Source organism: Hypanus sabinus, chromosome 28, assembly GCF_030144855.1.
Source record: "Hypanus sabinus isolate sHypSab1 chromosome 28, sHypSab1.hap1, whole genome shotgun sequence".
NCBI classification, from domain to species: Eukaryota; Metazoa; Chordata; class Chondrichthyes; order Myliobatiformes; family Dasyatidae; genus Hypanus; species Hypanus sabinus.
In genome coordinates this window covers 43,127,124-43,145,877 of record NC_082733.1, presented here as the reverse complement: position 1 = coordinate 43,145,877, position 18,754 = coordinate 43,127,124, and the positions used below count along the sequence as shown (strand labels likewise).

At 39.0% G+C, this 18,754-nt stretch overlaps 1 protein-coding gene across 2 annotated transcripts in view; it reads left to right on the top strand.

The window, feature by feature from the left end:
• The window catches only part of blm (BLM RecQ like helicase), a 94,776-nt gene that overhangs the window by 73,980 nt on the left and 2,042 nt on the right, over window positions 1-18,754 (top strand). For both annotated transcript variants that reach the window (XM_059953059.1, XM_059953060.1), the window contains 4 exons: window positions 1,342-1,541; window positions 1,782-1,977; window positions 12,409-12,531; window positions 16,051-16,249. In XM_059953059.1, coding sequence (XP_059809042.1) covers window positions 1,342-1,541; window positions 1,782-1,977; window positions 12,409-12,531; window positions 16,051-16,249 — 718 coding nt within the window. The remainder of the gene's footprint in view (window positions 1-1,341; window positions 1,542-1,781; window positions 1,978-12,408; window positions 12,532-16,050; window positions 16,250-18,754) is intronic.

The window sequence follows — 18,754 nt, the reverse complement described above, 5'->3', positions numbered from 1 at the left end:
TTGGGTTATAGCTGTATGTGCTGGGTTATAGCTGTATGTGCTGGGTTATAGCTGTAAGTGCTGGGTTATAGCTGTATGTGCTGGGTTATAGCTGTAAGTGCTGGGTTACAGCTGTATGTACTGGGTTACAGCTGTATGTGCTGGGTTATAGCTGTAAGTGCTGGGTTATAGCTGTAAGTGCTGGGTTATAGCTGTATCTCCTGGGTTATAGCTGTGACTGCTGGGTTATAGCTGTATGTGCTGGGTTATAGCTGTATGTGCTGGGTTTTAGCTGTATGTGCTGGGTTTTAGCTGTATGTGCTGGGTTTTAGCTGTATGTGCTGGGTTATAGCTGTATGTGCTGGGTTATAGCTGTATGTACTGGGTTATAGCTGTATGTGCTGGGTTATAGCTGTATGTACTGGGTTACAGCTGTATGTACTGGGTTACAGCTGTATGTACTGGGTTATAGCTGTATGTACTGGGTTACAGCTGTATGTACTGGGTTACAGCTGTATGTACTGAGTTACAGCTGTATGTGCTGGGTTATAGCTTTATGTACTGGGTTACAGCTGTATTTACTGGGTTATCGCTGTATGTGCTGGGTTATAGCTGTATGTACTGGCTTATAGCTGTATGTGCTGGGTTATAGCTGTATGTACTGGGTTACAGCTGTATGTGCTGGGTTACAGCTTTATGTACTGGGTTACAGCTGTATTTACTGGGTTACCGCTGTATGTGCTGGGTTACAGCTGTATGTACTGGGTTATAGCTGTATGTACTGGGTTACAGCTGTATGTACTGGGTTACAGCTGTATGTTCTGGGTTATAGCTGTATGTGCTGGGTTACAGCTGTATGTACTGGGTTACAGCTGTATGTACTGGGTTATAGCTGTATGTACTGGGTTACAGCTGTATGTACTGGGTTACAGCTGTATGTGCTGGGTTACAGCTGTATGTGCTGGGTTATAGCTGTATGTACTGGGTTATAGCTGTATGTACTGGGTTACAGCTGTATGTTCTGGGTTATAGCTGTATGTGCTGTGTCTGACTGCACCGTGTATTGCACCTTGGCCCCAGAGGAACAATGTTGTATATATATGTGTACTTGAATGACAATAAACTTGAATTTGAGCTTTCTTAAAGTAGAACTGGGAATTATCAGACAAAAATTATAAATCAGGCAATTAACCTCAGAACCATCTGTGAAAAGCATAGACAGGTTGTATTTTTTAATTTCATGAGCAGCTAAAGCCATTTCTTCCCTGCCCCTTCAGTGTAGTCCTAGGATCGGATACTGGTCTCTTTTCTCTAGGATTTGTGGGAATGTATTGTCCAATGCTAACTGAACTTCTCCCCCAGGATGTAAAAGTGCCAGGATTCAGTCGGGAATATTTGGAGCAGGGGCTGCATACTCCCGTCACAACGTAGAGCGACTGTTTCGGAAGCTGGTGCTAGATAAAATTCTGCAAGAAGATTTGTACATCACGGCCAATGATCAAGCGATTGCTTATGTAACTGTAGGCGAGAAAGCTCAGCAAGTTCTAATGGGGTTCCTTCAGGTAAATTTATTGTTACATCAAACTCCTAGCCCTTGTGCTGCATTTATAATATCTACATTATTACCAATCATTAGTAATAATTAATTATTTACTAGTTAAGTTGTTATTAGTAAATATTAGTATTTACATGCTTGATCTCCTTAGTGTGTTTGCTGGAAGTAACTTGATGCTGAAAATTATTAGAGGCTTTGAATTCTTGAGATGCTGTATAACTGTCAAGTATTTATTTTCTGATGCAAGGTGGACTTTCAGGAGACAGATAATGCCAGTACCATTAGGAAGCAGAGGAACTCAGTGACAAAGAGCATATCTAAACGCGAAGAGATGGTGAAGAAGTGTCTCACTGATCTGACTGAACTCTGCAAACGTCTGGGCAAAATCTATGGGGTCCATTACTTCAACATCTTTAACACGGCCACCCTCAAAAGAATTGCAGGTACTTTTAGATACAATGGCTGAGCAAGCTAGGGCTTTTGACTTTGGACTGAAGAAGGGTGAAAAGTGACTCAGTGGAGGTGTACAAGATGAAAAGAGGCACAGATCGAGTGGAAGGCCAGAGACGTTTTCCCAGGGTAGAGATGGCTAATGTGAGGGCACATAATTTCAAGGTGATTGGAAAAAGGGGATGTCAGAGGTAAATGTTTTTGCACAGAGAGTGATGGAATGTGCTACCTGCATGGTGGTAGATACATTAGGGACATTTAAGAGACTTAGAATCAGAATCAGGTTTATTATCACCGGCATGTGACGTGTAATTTGTTAACTTAGCAGCAGCAGTTCAATGCAATATATAATCTAGCAGAGAGAAAAAATAATAATAAAATAAAATAAAACATAATAAATAAACAAGAAAATCAATTATGTCTATTGAATTTTTTTTAAAGTGCAAAAAATTGAAAAAAGTGCTAGAAGTACTCTATATTTTTTTTAAAAAGTGAGCTAGTGTTCAAAGCTTCAATGTCCGTTTAGGAATCAGATGGCAGAGGGGAAGAAGCTGTTCCTGAATCACTGAGTGTGTACCTTCAGGCTTCTGTGCCTCCTACCTGATGGTAACAGTGAGAAAAGGGCATGCCCTGCGTGCTGGAGGTCCTTAATAATGGACACTGCCTTTCTGAGACACCGCTCCCTAAGGATTTCCTGGGTACTTTGTAGGCTAGTACCCAAGATGGAGGTGACTAGATTTACAACCTTCTGCAGCTTCTTTCAGCAGTAAAGCCTCCATACTAGACAGTGATGCAGCCTGTCAGAATGCTCTCCATGGTACAGCTATAGAAGTTTTTGAGTGTATTTGTTGACATGCCAAATTTCTTCAAACTCCTAATGAAGTATAACAGTTGCTTTGCCTCCTTTATAACTACATCAATATATTGGGACCAGGTTAGATCCTCAGAGATCTTTTTTAAAAATATTTTATTTATAATTTTCTACAAACTACAACGAAGAAAAGAAGATCAATAATATATATAGAAGGATCATTGCCATATAAACAAAAATAACAATAATACATGTCTTAACAAATGAGCAAGTCACCCATAGTAAAAAAGAAAGAAAAGCACCCAATCTATCACCTATCCAACTCCAAGCCAACCATTATATGAGATACACTTTTATTACCCCAGAACTATATATTGTAATTAAAAAATGGGGGGGTAGCCTGCTACCTGATCAGAAAAAAACAAAAGTCAAAAAAAAGCTGGAAATGTAGGGTCTGATTATCAAGGGAAAAAAGAACAAACATCTGTCAATTTAGGTGAGAGTTATGAAATTATTCGAGAAAAGATCCCCATACCCTATGGAACTTTGTCAGAATTAGAAAGTGAGTAGTGAATCTTTTCGAGATCTGAACAAGACATAACATCCCTAAGCCATTGAGCATGGCTAGGGGGAACTACATCTCCCCATTTAAGGAGTACTGCTCGTCTGGCTAGAAGAGGCAAAAGACAATGTTCGTTGTTTAGCCGGGGTCAAATGCTTGTCAGGTTCTCGAAGAATACCAAAAAGAGCGATCAAAGGATCAGGTTCCAAATGACGATTTAATATAGAAGATAAAGTTAAAAAAACATCTTTCCAAAATTTTTCCAGAGTAGGACAGGCCCAATACAAATGGAAAAGGGAGGCCTCACCTCCTTTGCATTTGTCACACCAGGGACTAATATCAGGATAGAACTTCGCCAATTTGGTTTTGGACATATGACCCCTGTGGACGACTTTAAACTGCAGGAGACAATGACGAGCACATAAAGAGATTGAATTGAGGGATTTAAGAATTGAATCCCAAACCTTGTCGGACAAAGAAAAACCTAAGTCGTGCTCCCAAGCAGTTTTAATTTTATCACAAGGGGCTCGTCTGAGAGTCATAAATTTAACAGGAATAGTAGAAATTATGCCTTTGCCCAAGGGGTTCATTTGAAGAAACAAGTCTACAACATTTTTATCAGGTTGTTCAGGAAAATGGGCTAATAAAATGTCTAATTTGAAGATAGGTAAACAAATGAGTATTCGGTAAATTAAACTTTATAGACAATTGTTCAAAAGACGCAAACTGATTGTCTATAAAAAGATCTTCAAAAAGCCTGATACCTCTCCTTCACCAGTCTTGGAATGTGGAATCCTGCAAAGACGGTTGAAATAAATGATTGTATAGAATAGGACTAGAGAGGGAAAAACTATAAAGACCATGGTATTTTCTAAATTGAGCCCATATTCTCAGAGTATGCCTGATTTCAGGATTAATAATAGATTTTGGCAATTGGCAAGGAAGAACAAATCCAAGTAAAGCTGGAATAGATAATTTCTTATAAGTGTTTAATTCCATTGCCATCCATGTTGGACAAACAGACTGGTTATAAAAGTAGGACCAAAAGATAATATTATGAATATTGGCTGCCCAATAATATGAATGAAAATTAGGCAATGCCAAGCCACCTTCTCTTTTAGGCTTTTGGAGATGAGCTTTATTGAGTCTGGGCTGTTTACCCTTCCATAGGTATGACGAGATAACTAGAATCTAAAGGATCAAAAAACACTTTAGGAATAAATATAGGTAAAGATTGAAATAAGTATAAAAATTTAGGGAGAATATACATTTTAATTACATTAATTTGCCCAATTAAAGACATGGACAGAGGTGACCACTGTGCTAATCTTTGTTTTGTAAAATTTAAAAGATTATTGAAATTCTCATCGAACAGTCGATTATAGTTCCTTATTACGATTATACCAAGATAAGTAAAACAATTGTTTACTACTTTAAAAGGGAAATTGTGAAATTCTAATTCTTGTGCTTCCTTATTTATCGGAAAAAGTTCACACTTATGTAGATTAAGTTTGAATCCGGATAGCTGACTAAATTTATTGAGAAGTGAAAACAACAAAGGTAAGGAGATGGTTGGGTTTGATATAAAAAGTAACAAATCATCGGCGTATAGAGAGACTTTGTGCTTAAAACTGCCCCTCCAGATCCCAGTCAGTTCAGTACAACTGCGAAACGCAATTGCCAATGGCTCGATAGCCAGATCAAATTACAGAGGGCTTAAAGGGCATCCCTGTTAGGTGCCACGTTTAAGATCAAATGGTTGGGATTGCTGGGAATTAGTCAAAACTGGTGCAATTGGATGGGAATATAGTAACTTAATCCACTTAATAAAATTATATACAAAATCAAATTTTTATAAAACCGCATATAAATAGTGCCACTCCACCCGATCAAACGCCTTTTCGGCATCAAGAGAGATAACGCATTCAGGGGACCCTGATGAAGATGAATATAGAATATTAAAAAGATGTCTAATGTTGAAAAAGGGAAGGCGATTTTTAATAATGCCAGATTGATCCTCAGAAATAATTAAGGGTAAAATTGTCTCTGGCCTACGGGCCAAAACTTCAGTTAAAATTTTAGCATCTACATTTAATAGAGAACTCGGCCTGTATGAAGCACACTCTAGTGGATTCTTGCCTTTTTTTGCTAAAAGAATGATACAAGCCTCATCAAATGATGCAGGTGATTTATTTTGTTTAAAAGAATCAGAAAAAACTAAGTTGGGATAAGAGCAATGAGGAAAATGATTTATAAAATTCTGTAGAGAACCCATCAGGACCAGGAGATTTACCAGGCTGCAATGCAGAAATAGCAGAGGATATTTCCTCTAAGAATAATGGCTCATTCAATTTATGTTTAAGATCAGAAGAAAGTTTAGGAATATTTAAACTATCTAAAAATTGCATAACAGTAGTATTACCATTAAAGGATTCAAAGGTGTAAAGCTGAGAGTAAAAAGTCCTGAATGTATCATTAATTTCAGACTGGTCCACACTAATATTCCCATTACTCATTCGAATTTTAGTGATGTGTTGTTTTGCTTTAGAGTGTCTAAGTGGTTAACTAAGGACTTACCAGATTTATCCCTGTGAATATAGAACTTACTCCGACTGCCCAAAAGTTGGCGTTCAATCGGATAAGTAGAAATAAGATTAAATTTAGTTTGAAGTTCCATTCTTTTCTTATATAATTCCGAATCCTTGACCTGGGCATATAATTGGTCTATAGTTTTAATCTAAACGTTCTTTGTGAGCCTTTCTTTTCAAATTTGCTGTGTAGGAAATTATTTGACCCCTTAGATATGCTTTCATTGCGTCCCAAACCATCTGACTAGAGGTTTCAGGTAGTGCATTGGTATTTAAAAAGAAAGTTATCTGATCCTCCATAAATTTTACAAAGTCGTTATCCGCCAACAAGGTCGGATTAAAACGCCAGTGTTTATTTACTTGAGGGAGGCCAGGGAGAACTATGGACAATGTAAGTGGGGCATGGTCTGAAATCAATATACTCTTATAGTCACAAGAACAGACAGATGGGATCAATTGATTATCAATTAAAAAATAGTCGATTCTAGTAAATGTATGGTGAACTTGTGAGAAAAAGGAGTAATCTCTTTCACATGGATGAAAGAAATGCCAAATATCAGATATTCCATAATTAGAAAGAAAAGATTGAATAAATAAAGCAGATTTACTTAATTGTCTGGGGATAGAAGAAGATCTGTCCAAAATTGGATCCAGCCAACAGTTAAAGTCACCACCCAATATAAGAGAGTATGAACTTAGTTCTGGCAATGAAGGAAAAAAACTGTCAAAAAACCCTACATCATCCGAGTTCGGAGCATAAAGGTTGGCTGAGACCACCCGTGTATTATAAAGTTTCCCAGAAACAATAATAAAATGACCATTAGGATCAGATATCTTATTATGAAGCTCAAAAGAAACATTTTTGTTTATAAGAATTGAAACGCCCCTCACCTTGGCTTGAAAAGTTGAATGAAAGTGTTGTCCTGCCCATCGTGCCATAAGATGAGAATTATCTGAATGACGAATATGTGTTTCTTGTAAAAAGGCTACCTCTGCTCTAAGCTGTTTAAGATGTGCGAACACTCTCCCCCTTTTAACCGGATGATTCAAACCCTTAACATTCTAGCTGACAAAGTTCAATGGACTAACCACTGAACATAAGAAAAAAAGGATAGCAGGCATTAAACCATATTTGAAACTTATATGTAATTCTGGGGCAAAAGTATAGAAGAAAAAAAAAACAGGATGAAATTACATCCTGTATAGTACAAATATGTCAAAATTCCATATATAATATTGGCATTGGAGTTCCCACCCACATCCTCTAAACCTACAACAAGAATCTGCAAATATAAAGCAGCAAGCTCTCCCAGAGAAAAACTAACCTCCTACCGGACTTCCAATTAGGTAACATCTTAATTATCTCCACTCCAATTGTTGATACAGTAATGGAAATAAACACCAAAAAACTTTGAGTTACAAAGATTTACCTTAACAAGAAAAAACAATACATTAAAAGTTTGTAAATCTTGAAGTATAATAATGGTCTAAAAAAAACTTTACCCCAACCTTCCCGCTAGAGTTGATAAACCGAAAAAAAGATAATCTATAAACTCAGTTATACAGAAAAAAAACTTTAACGTCAAAGTAAGTAATCCAACCAAATCATAAAAATAAGAAAAAGCAAACACAAATAGTATCTTGAAACACAGGGGTAAAAAACCACCAAAGAAAAATCCACTCGAGAGGAATTTGATCCAAACCCGAAACTGAGTTTAAAGATACAACATCAACTGCTGCTTAAGGTTAAAATAATCTAACCGGAGAGAAAAAAAATCATCTCCTTTAAAGAACTAAAATTATGTAAGATAGAAACTAAAATTGAGAAAATTGGAAAAAAAAACACTTCAATAGGACAATGCAACATAATTAAGCTACTAATTGAATAGATGCAACAACAGCTACATTTTAAATTTGAAAAAGAAAATATCAAGATTTGTAGAAATTGGAGACTGAAGTCTGAAAAGAAAAACAAAAAACCATTCAAAGACGTCATCACTTCATGAATCGATATCAATTTTTAAATGCGACTCCTACTCCATTTTGAAATAAAGTCTCCAAAGACCTTTAAGAGGTGTCTAATTACATAGTTTCACATTCAGTTCTATTTAATGAAAATGCCCATACTGAAAAATAGAAATCCATCGTATTGAAATATATTGGGTTAACTGATAATGAAAAAGATAGAAATAAAGATTAGAATATTTGAAAAAAACCCATTACCTAAACAGAAACAAAAAAGGCTGAAAAGAAAAAAAAGTCATATCATATCGTATCTGAGGAACTCGAAGTAGCAGATAGGCTATCAATGAAGGTCTGCACCTTTCCACCGAATCGAAACGTTTAAAATCACCGTTCTTAAGCTTGATTTGGAGCCGGGCTGGATAGGTGAGAGACGGATGAAGTCCATGATCGTAGAGAACTTTCATTACTCCTCTGTATTCAGCACGTTGACTCATAATTTAAGGTGCATAGTCCTCTACTAAACAGATAGCATGACCTTTATATTGAAGCGTTTTACGTCAGCAAGCTTCTTTAGTTAGTAAATCCTTGATTTGGTAACGATGGAGGCGAATTATCACTGGACGTGGTCTCTGGCCATGTGCTGAGCGAGGTGTAAAGATACGGTGTGCTCGATCAATCTCTGGAGGACTGGAAAGTATTTTGCTTCCAAAAATCTCTCATAGAAAGTTTGAGAAAAATTCGACAGGAGATCCCCCTTCAACAGTCTCAGGCAAGCCAGGAATTTGAAGATTTTGGTGTCTACTCCTGCTTTCAAGGTCCATAACTTTAAGAGTTAACTTGCTATTATGCTCCTTAGGGTAGAGCAAACGCTTTCCAAGTCTTTACAACGACGGTCTAGCTTCTTCCATGACTTCTTCAACATGTGATAAACATTGAGCGTGATTCTCCAGTGTAGAGTTGATTTTATCCAGTTTCAGTTCCAACAAACAAAATTGAGAAAACATATCTTGTTGGGTTTGTTCTAACAGTGATACAATTTCACTCAAGGTTGCTCCCGATGGAGTGTCTTTTTTTGCCGATTTAGTAGGTTTAGTAGGTCATTGTGCAGCCAGCAACTTCAACAGTGGGAGGAAGAGTAAGAAATAAATGCAGGTATATGAAATGGAGCGGAGCAATAGTTTTAGCGACTTAAGCTACCGCCATCTTAACCAGAAGTCTGAGAGATCTTGACACCTAGGAACTTGAAGATGCTCATTCTCTCCACTTCTGATCCCTCTATGAGGATTGGTATGTGTTCCTTTGTCTTGCCCTTCCTGAAGTCCACAATCAGCTCTTTCGTCTTACTGATGTTGAGTGCCAGGTTGTTGCTGCGGCACCATTCCACTAGTTGGCATATCTCACTCCTGTACGCCCTCTCGTCACCACCTGAGATTCTACCAACAATGGTTGTATCATCAGCAAATTTACGGATGGTATTTGAGCTATGGCTAGCCCAGGGGTGGGCAAACTTTTTGACTTGTGGGCCACAAAGGGTTCTAAAATTTGACAGAGGGGCCGGACCAGGAGCAGATGGACGGAGTGTTTTGGTAATACACCTCATAAGAGAAAATAAAATATCATGGGATATGTAGAAAACATGTGCTTTAATTTCAATTGAAAATGAACAAATGTATTACAACAAAATATCTGTCTTTGAAGTCCCATGGTATTTAGCTATTTATTGAAATGACTTTTAGAACACTGAAAATTAAAGGAATATTTTTTTTAATAGTAACAGTTATTATTTTAAAGCACTGAAAATTCTGTTATCCTTCAAGATATTATCATCATCACTCTCCTCCTGCCTGCCTTTATTTCAAAAACGGTAGGAGATGCAGGTCTACTTGTCCTGCTCCTTCTTATTCAATTGTCCCCTGTGCCAAAACTGAACAACGACCAGCACAAGGACAGAACAGTGACAGCGCGCCAGTATGCGGAGCGCGTTATTTGATCTGGAGCGCATTTTTTTATTTTGAGAACGTACATGCACCTGCGCACTACTCATGTCCATCACTTAACAGAAATGACATGTAACATGTAAGGCTTATTGAAAAAAATATTTTCAAATGCATTTTTTACATAACACAACAAAGAAACTTATTTTTACTTTCAGTGGGAACAGTGTTGTTGGTCTCCCTTTTTATCCAGCGCAACAAAGTCTGGATTTAGTTTTGTTGTGGCGATTCTCAGGATGGATCTGAGGTGTTGGTCATTTAACTTGGATCTGAGGCTGGCTTTGTTGATGTTCATGACACTGAACGCCTGTTCACACAAATAGGTCGAGCCGAACAAAGAGTAAAGCGCAAATGTGGAGTAATACGCTGCACCTCAACGAAGGTCAATGTATATAGAGTGCGTCATCTATTGGGAAAACGCCAGAATTGCGGGGAAAAAAATGTTAACAAGGTTTATTAATATAATTTCATCAAGTTCTGCGGGCCGGATTAAAAAGCTTAACGGGCCGCATATGGACCCCGGGCCATAGTTTGCCCATGCCTGGGCTAGCCACACAGTCATGTACATAGAGAGGCACATGGATGAAAGAAAAATGGGAAACTATATAGGAAGGAAGGGTTAGATTGATCTTAGATCAGGTTAAATGGTCAGTGCTGACTAAAGGGCCTGTGATGTTCTGTGCTCACATTCTGAGATAGATGAAGGATGGATTCTGTGCCTTGCGGGATTTCAGCGTTAACCTCAAGCAGGAGCTTGTATTTGCTGCCATCTACAGGTTGTGCTCGGCTTCTCGTTAAGCAGCGAGACTCCTGATAATGAATCTGGTGAAAGAAAAGCAGTTTGTATCATTATCGTGCTTTTTGCAAGCTCAGTATGTGTCAAGACTGTTTACACCAATAAATGCAATGAATTTCTTATTGCATAATCGCAAACTGTGCCAGCACTTTACACACAGTAAGCTTGCACAGTGAGTAGTGTGATAATGTGGAGCTGACTTATTTATGATGTTGGTCGAGGGATGTGAACAGTGTTATTACTTAAGCAATTACCCCTACTGAGGCATAGGTCATTGACAGCAGCTGGGCCAATCTTCAAGTTGTCCCCAGGTGTAGCCCATCTTCGAAAATCCTTCTTCTCCCAGGGAAGAGGTCTTTGGAGTTTCTATTGGTGTTTCTGTAGCTTGGGGTTCTTCTGAGGTGAAGTTGCCTCCTCCTTTCCCAGCCAAGCTCGGAACAGTTCATGGTGGAGTAGAATAGTGCTATGGGAAACATATACTCTATTTAATGCCCTGTCTGGAAATCAGGGAAAGTGGAATGGTGCTGGAAAGTAACTCCAAAGGTAGAAGATCAGTTGTGATCTTATTAAATGGTGGAGCATGCACGAGGGTCTGTACAACTGCTGCTCCTGTTTCTTGTGGTACTTTCTAATAACAGAACATCTCTTCTAGAGCACTGTCACCTCAGTACTACATTGGAGTTTCTGCTTAGATCTCTGTGTTCGGGTTTTTTGAGTATTTTTAGTACTTCCTCAACCATGGTAATTAGTGATTTTAGGAGAAGTTGAAAGTGGGTGTCTTCTAATTGTGTGTTTTTTAAAAAAGCTTATCAGTTTTATCTTTATATTACTTGTACGTAGCTGAACGTTCACACTGCAAATTGAGTTTTGATTTTGTCTGTAGGACTTTGAGGTGTAGGTGGGGATTCATCTTTACTTAATGCATGGAGAGGATGTTTCCAATAGTGGGAGAGTCCAGGACCAGAGGACAGCCTCAGAATTGAATGATGTCCCTTTAGAATGAAGATGAGGTGGAATTTCTTTAGCAAGAGAGTGGTGAATCTGTGGAAATCTTTGCCACAAGATGGATGTGGGGACCAAATCAATGGGTATATTTAAAGCTGAGGTTGACAGGTTCTTGATTGGTAAGGGTGTCAAAGGTTACGGGGAGAAGGCAGGAAAACATGGTTGAGAGGGAGAATAAATCAGCAATGATGGAATGGTGGAGCAGACTTGATGGGTTGAATGGCCTAATTCTATTCCTATGTCTTATGGTCTTAAGAGAAAGCTCACTGACCTTTATAGTCTTAACAAAAGTTGAATGATTATTCTTGTGTACCTCGTACTACAGCTGACCTTCATAAATTACAAAAAACAAAGGAAATGTTCATAGCTTCAAAATAGAAAAAATTGTGTGAAACAATAGTCACTGATGGAGATACAAGAGGTTCTGCAAATGCTGGGAATGTTGAGAAACACACACAAAGAACTGGATGAACTCAGCAAGTTGGACAGCATCTATGGAGAGACAGTCAGCGTTCCGGCCAAGTCTTGATGAAGGTCTTGGCCTGAAACATCAACTGTTTGTTACTCTCTACAGATGCTGCCTGACCTGCTGAGTTCCTCCAGACCTGGATGGATAATGTGGAAGGTTTTTACTAGTGAACACTCAACGCTGATGTCTTTCATGTCTCTAAAAATATTAATGATTAAAATATTCTTTGTGCAGAGACACTGTCGTCAGACCCTGACATCCTTCTGCAGATAGACGGTGTCACCGAAGACAAGCTGGACAAATATGGAGGTGAACTTATCGAAGTTCTCCAAAAGTACTCTGAATGGCAACTACCAGGTAAGGGAAGTCTCTGTGGTATGGTGTTTAAAAAGAATATTTAGAAGGAAAGAGAATGAGTTTCATTGTCATCACATCTTTATTTGTTACATTCAGAATCGGGTTTATTATCACTATCTTATGTGAAGTTTGTTTTGCAGCAGCAGTACAGTACAAAGACAAAGTTAATGTAAATTACAAAATCAATAGTGCAAAGAACAAGGAATAATGAGGTAATGTTCATAGCTTCAAAAGAAGCTATTTCTGAATTGTTGAGTATGGGTCTTCAGGTTTCTGTACCTCCTCACTGATGGAGAAGAGGGCATGCTCTGGATGGTGAGGGTCCTTAATGATAGATGCCACCTCCTTGAGACGCCGCTTCCTGAAGGTGTCCTCGATGATGGGGAGTGTTGTGCCTGTGATGGAGCTGGCTGAGGCGACAACCTTCTGTAGCTAATTGCCATCTTCTGCATTAGAGCCTCCATACCAGGCTGTGGTGCAACCATTCACAATGTTCTCTACCCTACAGTAAACAAATTTGCAAGTATCTTTGATGACATATCTTCTCCTCGAATCCAAATCAAGTGTAGCCGCTGCCATGCCTTCTTCATAATTTGTAGAGCCCAAAACAGATCCTCAGAGATGAACACAAGGAACTCGGCAGGTCAAGCAGCATTCACAGAGGGGAATAATCGGTGGAGACTCTGCATCGGGACTGGAAAGGAAGGGACAGACCGGATTAAAAAAGTGAGGGAAGGGGAGGAGTGTGAGCTGGCAGGTGGTGGGTGAGATCAGGTGAGGGGGAAAGTGAGAAGGTGGGGGGGGGGTTTAGATGAAGTAAGCTGGGAGGAGATAAGTGGAAGAGGTAAAGAAGGAATAGTCTGATAGGAGAGAACAATGGACCATATCCTCAGAGGTGTTGCCATTACAAATATCTTACAATCAATTTGAAGCATTGTCACTGTTGTGAAATACGCAGCAGCCAATTCACAATATGATAATGAGCAGATTTGTTATGCATTGAAGTGATATTAGCTGAATGATGAAGTGTTCACTGCTCTTCTCTGAGATAGTGGAGTCTGAGGACACATTGAAGCTGTTTGTGATATTTCAATAAAAATGGCGCTTCCCTTTCCCAGTGTGGTGTCAGCTTCAAGTTTAATGATAAATTTTAGCTGGGACGTGAAGAGAGGAGGAGGTGATGCAAGGAGAGAAGGTCTTTAATAACCCCTTAACTAGAGTAGGAATCAGATCCACAACTACATTCAGCCTCTTCCCAGTAGCTATCAGACATTTGTTCAATCTGTCTGTAAGCTGCATTTGATATAGACTGAGGTAAGGAATAGTGTAGAATGAGAGTATAATTAATCAGCGATAAATGAGGCTCTACGTTTTGTAGGTGGAATATAGAAGCCACTTTCTATTTGGTAATGAATAAATAATTCCAATTCAAATTTAGATGTATTTATCATATGTAAATAGAACGTGCGTCCGGTAAGATGGTGGTGTGTTCATATGCAGCGGCCTCTCATGGGTCAATCAAAGGTATTTTTTTCTTTGTTAAATGTCTTTTTTATGATCACAAGACAATGCTGGACTCCAAGAATTTCAGGTGTTTCAGGTCTACCACATCAGAGAGCTGCTCGTGGGTGGGAATGCAGACCGTGTTGTTGACTGCTACAGGAAGGGATCAGAGTTGTTGCATGAAGGCAGTGTGCAGTGTAACCGTGGGTGTTATCTTGGACATTCCTCTTGTGATCACAGGACCCTGCTGGACATTGATAATGTAAGATGCCGTTGATCTGTTACCAGTGTTTGGTGGCACCACAGATGTCAGGGAAGCTACATGACGTCAGTTGTAGAGAGGACTAGGCCTTAAGCTGCAGGCTTGCCTGCAGCTTCAGCCCTGAAGCGGTATAGCACGACGCCTATGCTCGGTTAGGGGCTGGCCTCCTGTCAGTGCTGCCCCTCCAGCGTTTGATCAGTGGAATGTCAGGCTGAATTGCATGCATGTGTTTGTCTGCGCATTGCTGAGAACTGTACCAACTACTTGCAGGACATGTTGCCCAGGGACTTCGGCTATATATAATGTTTATTTTTGCTCACCAGTTTGAATGAATATGTTTTGCATCTTGGCCCCAGAGAAACACTGTTTGTTCAGTTATATTCATGTATGGTTGAATGATAATTAAACTTGAATTTGATATTTGATTTGACTTGTTTTAACAACCGACACACTCGGGATGTGCAGAGGGCAACCTGTAAGTGCCCTCTTACGCAACCCACAGTTGTTACCACATTCTGGCACAACGTACCATGCCCGCCATGCCTGGCAGAACAACACAGAACATACCAAGTGACAAAGCAACAACAGCGAAACAAGCTCCGTCCCTCCTACTCACGCACGTAGTCAGTCCACCAACCCCAGGACAGGCAGGGGTTAGAGAATGTACAATGTCGTAACACATTTTAATAAGATTCTTTTTATTACATATAATGAGCAGTGGGATTTATTTCTGGAGAAATAATATTGAAAAGTAGGTAAATTCTGTTCAGTTGTTCTACATCTGCAGTGCCAGTGTCCGTTTTAGAACAAAGGATAGAAGCACTGGCAGAAGTACAAAGACCAGTGACTGGGGTGACACCAGCATACCAAATAAACAATTACAGTTGGGAAGTATGAAACATGAACTGTTTTCTCAGGGACAGGGGCGTTCCCAGTTCCAGGGGAGAGCATAAATGTGAAAGAATCACTAATAAATCCAGAGAGTGGTGACAATATGACATCGGAAAGGCACAGGTGAATAGAAATACATTTAAATTGAAGTTGGGTAAAAGTTAGCGAGAGAGTTATTGAACACAGATTTGTTCCTATTTAATTCCCTTTCCAGCACCAGTCTCAATAGTAACTTGCATTTAACCAGCACATTTAACATAGTGAATTGCCCCAAGATTACAAAAGAGATAATTCTTTGCCAAGCCACCAAAATAACTTAGAAGAGGTCTGAAGCTAGGTGAACAAAATAGATTTCAAGGAATGTCTTGAAGGAGGAGGAGTGGTTGAAGGACTGAATTCCAGAGCTCTGATCCTGGGAAGTTGACAACATAGTTGGTGAGATAATTTGCACAGAATTCATGAATTGAGGGAAGTACAGTTCCGAGACATGAATGCTGGAGAGCATCGAGAGGTCCTTATCAGACTGCAAAAGGATAACTAGTGGGACCCAGGGGATCAGATCACTATTTACAATAATATCCTGAAGGAAAGAACAGCAATGTAAAGTTTCTGAATGTGATGATATCAAGAAGATGGGTGGAAGGGCATATTGTAACTAACTTTCAAGGACTACAGCCCATGTTCTTAGTATTTTAGTATTACTATTACTTTATTTGCAGTTTGTTGTTGGTCAGTCTTTGTGTGTAGTTTTTCACTGACACCTGTATTTCCTTGTTCTAATGTGAATGCCTGTAAGAAAATGGTGTAAGTTATCCTTTGTAAACTTCCCCACTCAACCATGTCGCCTTTTTGTGGGCCAACAGAAGAGGAAGCTGCTGAAGATGGTGATTCCAGCAGCTGGATAGACTGTCGGAGATCCCAGGATGAGGAGGAATCTCAGGAAACTTCGGTCTACTTCAGGAAAAGCAGAGGGGGCTCCATGAGGAAACGGAAGAAGGTCCCGCATTACAAGAGAGCAAAGAAACGGAAAACTGTTTGTAACAGCCAACCACCTTCAAAAAGGTGGGTGATCCTTTGTAAAAGATTAAGTACTATCCACAGTTATAGGAAGCATATTATAACTATGCTGGGACTCCTTCACGGTTCCTGTAGTGAATGTAATTGCCATTGTATGTTGTTAAATTCCAAGCCCTGAGATGGTGAGTAATTGGATTTATTGCAAATTAGCATTTTTTAGGGTCTAGTGAGATTTGTAACTAAGTACAGTGCATTCTGGGCATCAGTTAATTGAAGCAGCTGGTTATTTGGGACAAAATGTACTGGTCCAAAATTAACCAGAATCCACTATTTCTATAATATAAAGTTAGAAATACAAATAATAAAAAATAAATAGAAATACACTTAGAAATACAAATACTTTATTGTCACCAAACCATTGATACTATGAGTGCACAATCATAACAGTGATATTTGTTTCTGCGCTTCGTGCTTCCTGAAGTACAAATCTAAGTAAATATAATAAAAATTTAAATTATAAATCATAATTAGAAAATAGAAAAGAGAAAGTACGGTAGTGCAAGTCAGGTCCGAATATTTGGAAGGTATGGCCCAGATCCATGTCAGGATCTGTTCAGCACTCTTATCACAGTTGGAAAGAAGCTGTTCCCAAATCCGGCCATATGAATCTTCATGCTACTGAACCTTCTCCCGGAGGGAAGTGGGACAAAAATTGTGTTGGCTGGGTGAGACTTATCCTTGATTATCCTGGCAGCACTGCTCCGACAGCGTGTGGTGTAAAATGAGTTCAAGGATGGAAGATTGGTTTGTTTATATTGTATTTGAGGATTATATTTCTGCATATTCCATCTTTTAATATGCACAAAGGTTTCATACACCAACTTCTGGTTGTTATACCCTTAAACAAGAACATCCCCAAATAGCAGAGGTCAATCATGATACATCAAGAACCCCTCTCCTACCTGTTTATTTCCTCTCCACTCCTGATTCAAACCATGGCATGTGCTGGTGACATAGATCTTTTCATTCGTGTTTCTCAAATTTAAAAAATCTTTAATCCCATTGGTCAGCATTGTCACATTTATAGAGTTTGCTTATGACATCGGGCATAGCTGAAGATGATAAACTATAGTTGATAATTGTACAGATAGCTGATGACTGAGAACTTTTACTGTCATTTGCACAAGTCTATGTCTGCACGGATGCAGTGAAAGGCTTCCTTACAGCAGCATCACAAGCACATAGCATTCACAAAAACAACACACATAACTGTTGCAAGAAAGAATATAATTAGAACAAACAAAAGAGTGATCAAAGTGGTCATGTTGTTGTCAAACTGCAGTGATTAAGGTTGTGCCGGCTGGTTTAAGAACTGACTGGTTGAAGGAAAGTAAAAAGTTCTTGAACCTGATGGTGTGGAGCTTTGGGTTTCTGTACCTTTTGCAAGAAGATGGCATGTCCCATTTGGTGGGGATCTTTGTTGATTGATGTTTACTTGAGGCATCACTGCTGATGGTAGGTATATCCTAAGTGGATCCACTGAAAATCCAATACTCTGAGTAGCTTCTTATTGCAATTTGAATGTGCAGAAACATGAGTTTTGGAATTAAGTTTATATATAGAGATGAAAATTACATGATATTGGTCACTGAATCTCTGATCTTTTCAAAATGAGACAATCTATTCTGTCCAACTAAATTGCTTAAGATTAAAAGACAGTATATCAGTTTGGTCTTCATAATTTTACTGGCTTAATTAAATATGTTACCTGTTCTTATTTGCTGCATTGGATAGTTTGACTTGCGGAGTTGTTGGGTATTATTTAACGAGTGACACAGCATCTTACAGAATTAATAGTAGGGTCACAGTCATATTTACCAAATCAGAACCTGCGACTTTGTTCTTTTGCTTATGCACTTTTCAGGTGAGCCATTGGAGGGAGCCCTCACACAACATTTGAACATGACTCAACACAGACATATGCTGGCTTCTTCACCCTGCCTTTCTTGCTGTCACAAGAAAGCAGCAACTATCTTCCAAGAACTTCACCATCCAGATCATGCTTTCTTCTCTCTGTTACCATCAGGAAGGAGCCTTTGGTCCCACCACTGGTTCCAGGAACAGTTATTACCCTACAACCATTCAGCTCCTGAACCAGCATAGTAACATCACTTGCCTCAACACTGAACTAATTCCACAACTTATGGACTCACTTTCAAGGACTCATGTTCTCAGTATTATTTATTTGTATATTTATTTGCATGGTTTGTCTTCTTTTGCACATTGGTTGCTTGTAAGTCTTTGTGTGTAGTTTTCAATTGATTCTATTATACTTCTTTGTTCTACTGTGAATGCCTACAAGAAAATAAATCTCAAGGTAGTATTTAAACTTTTTGAATGGAGCTGTGATTGTTTGAGAGAGAGGGAGTATTGGTAGCACTGACATAACCACTGTGCTCGTTAAGAGTGCCTTCCTGATACGAGGGAAATTTAATCAACTTGTGAGAAGATACAGGGGGAGAAGTGGGAGAATAGGACTACTCTGAGAAC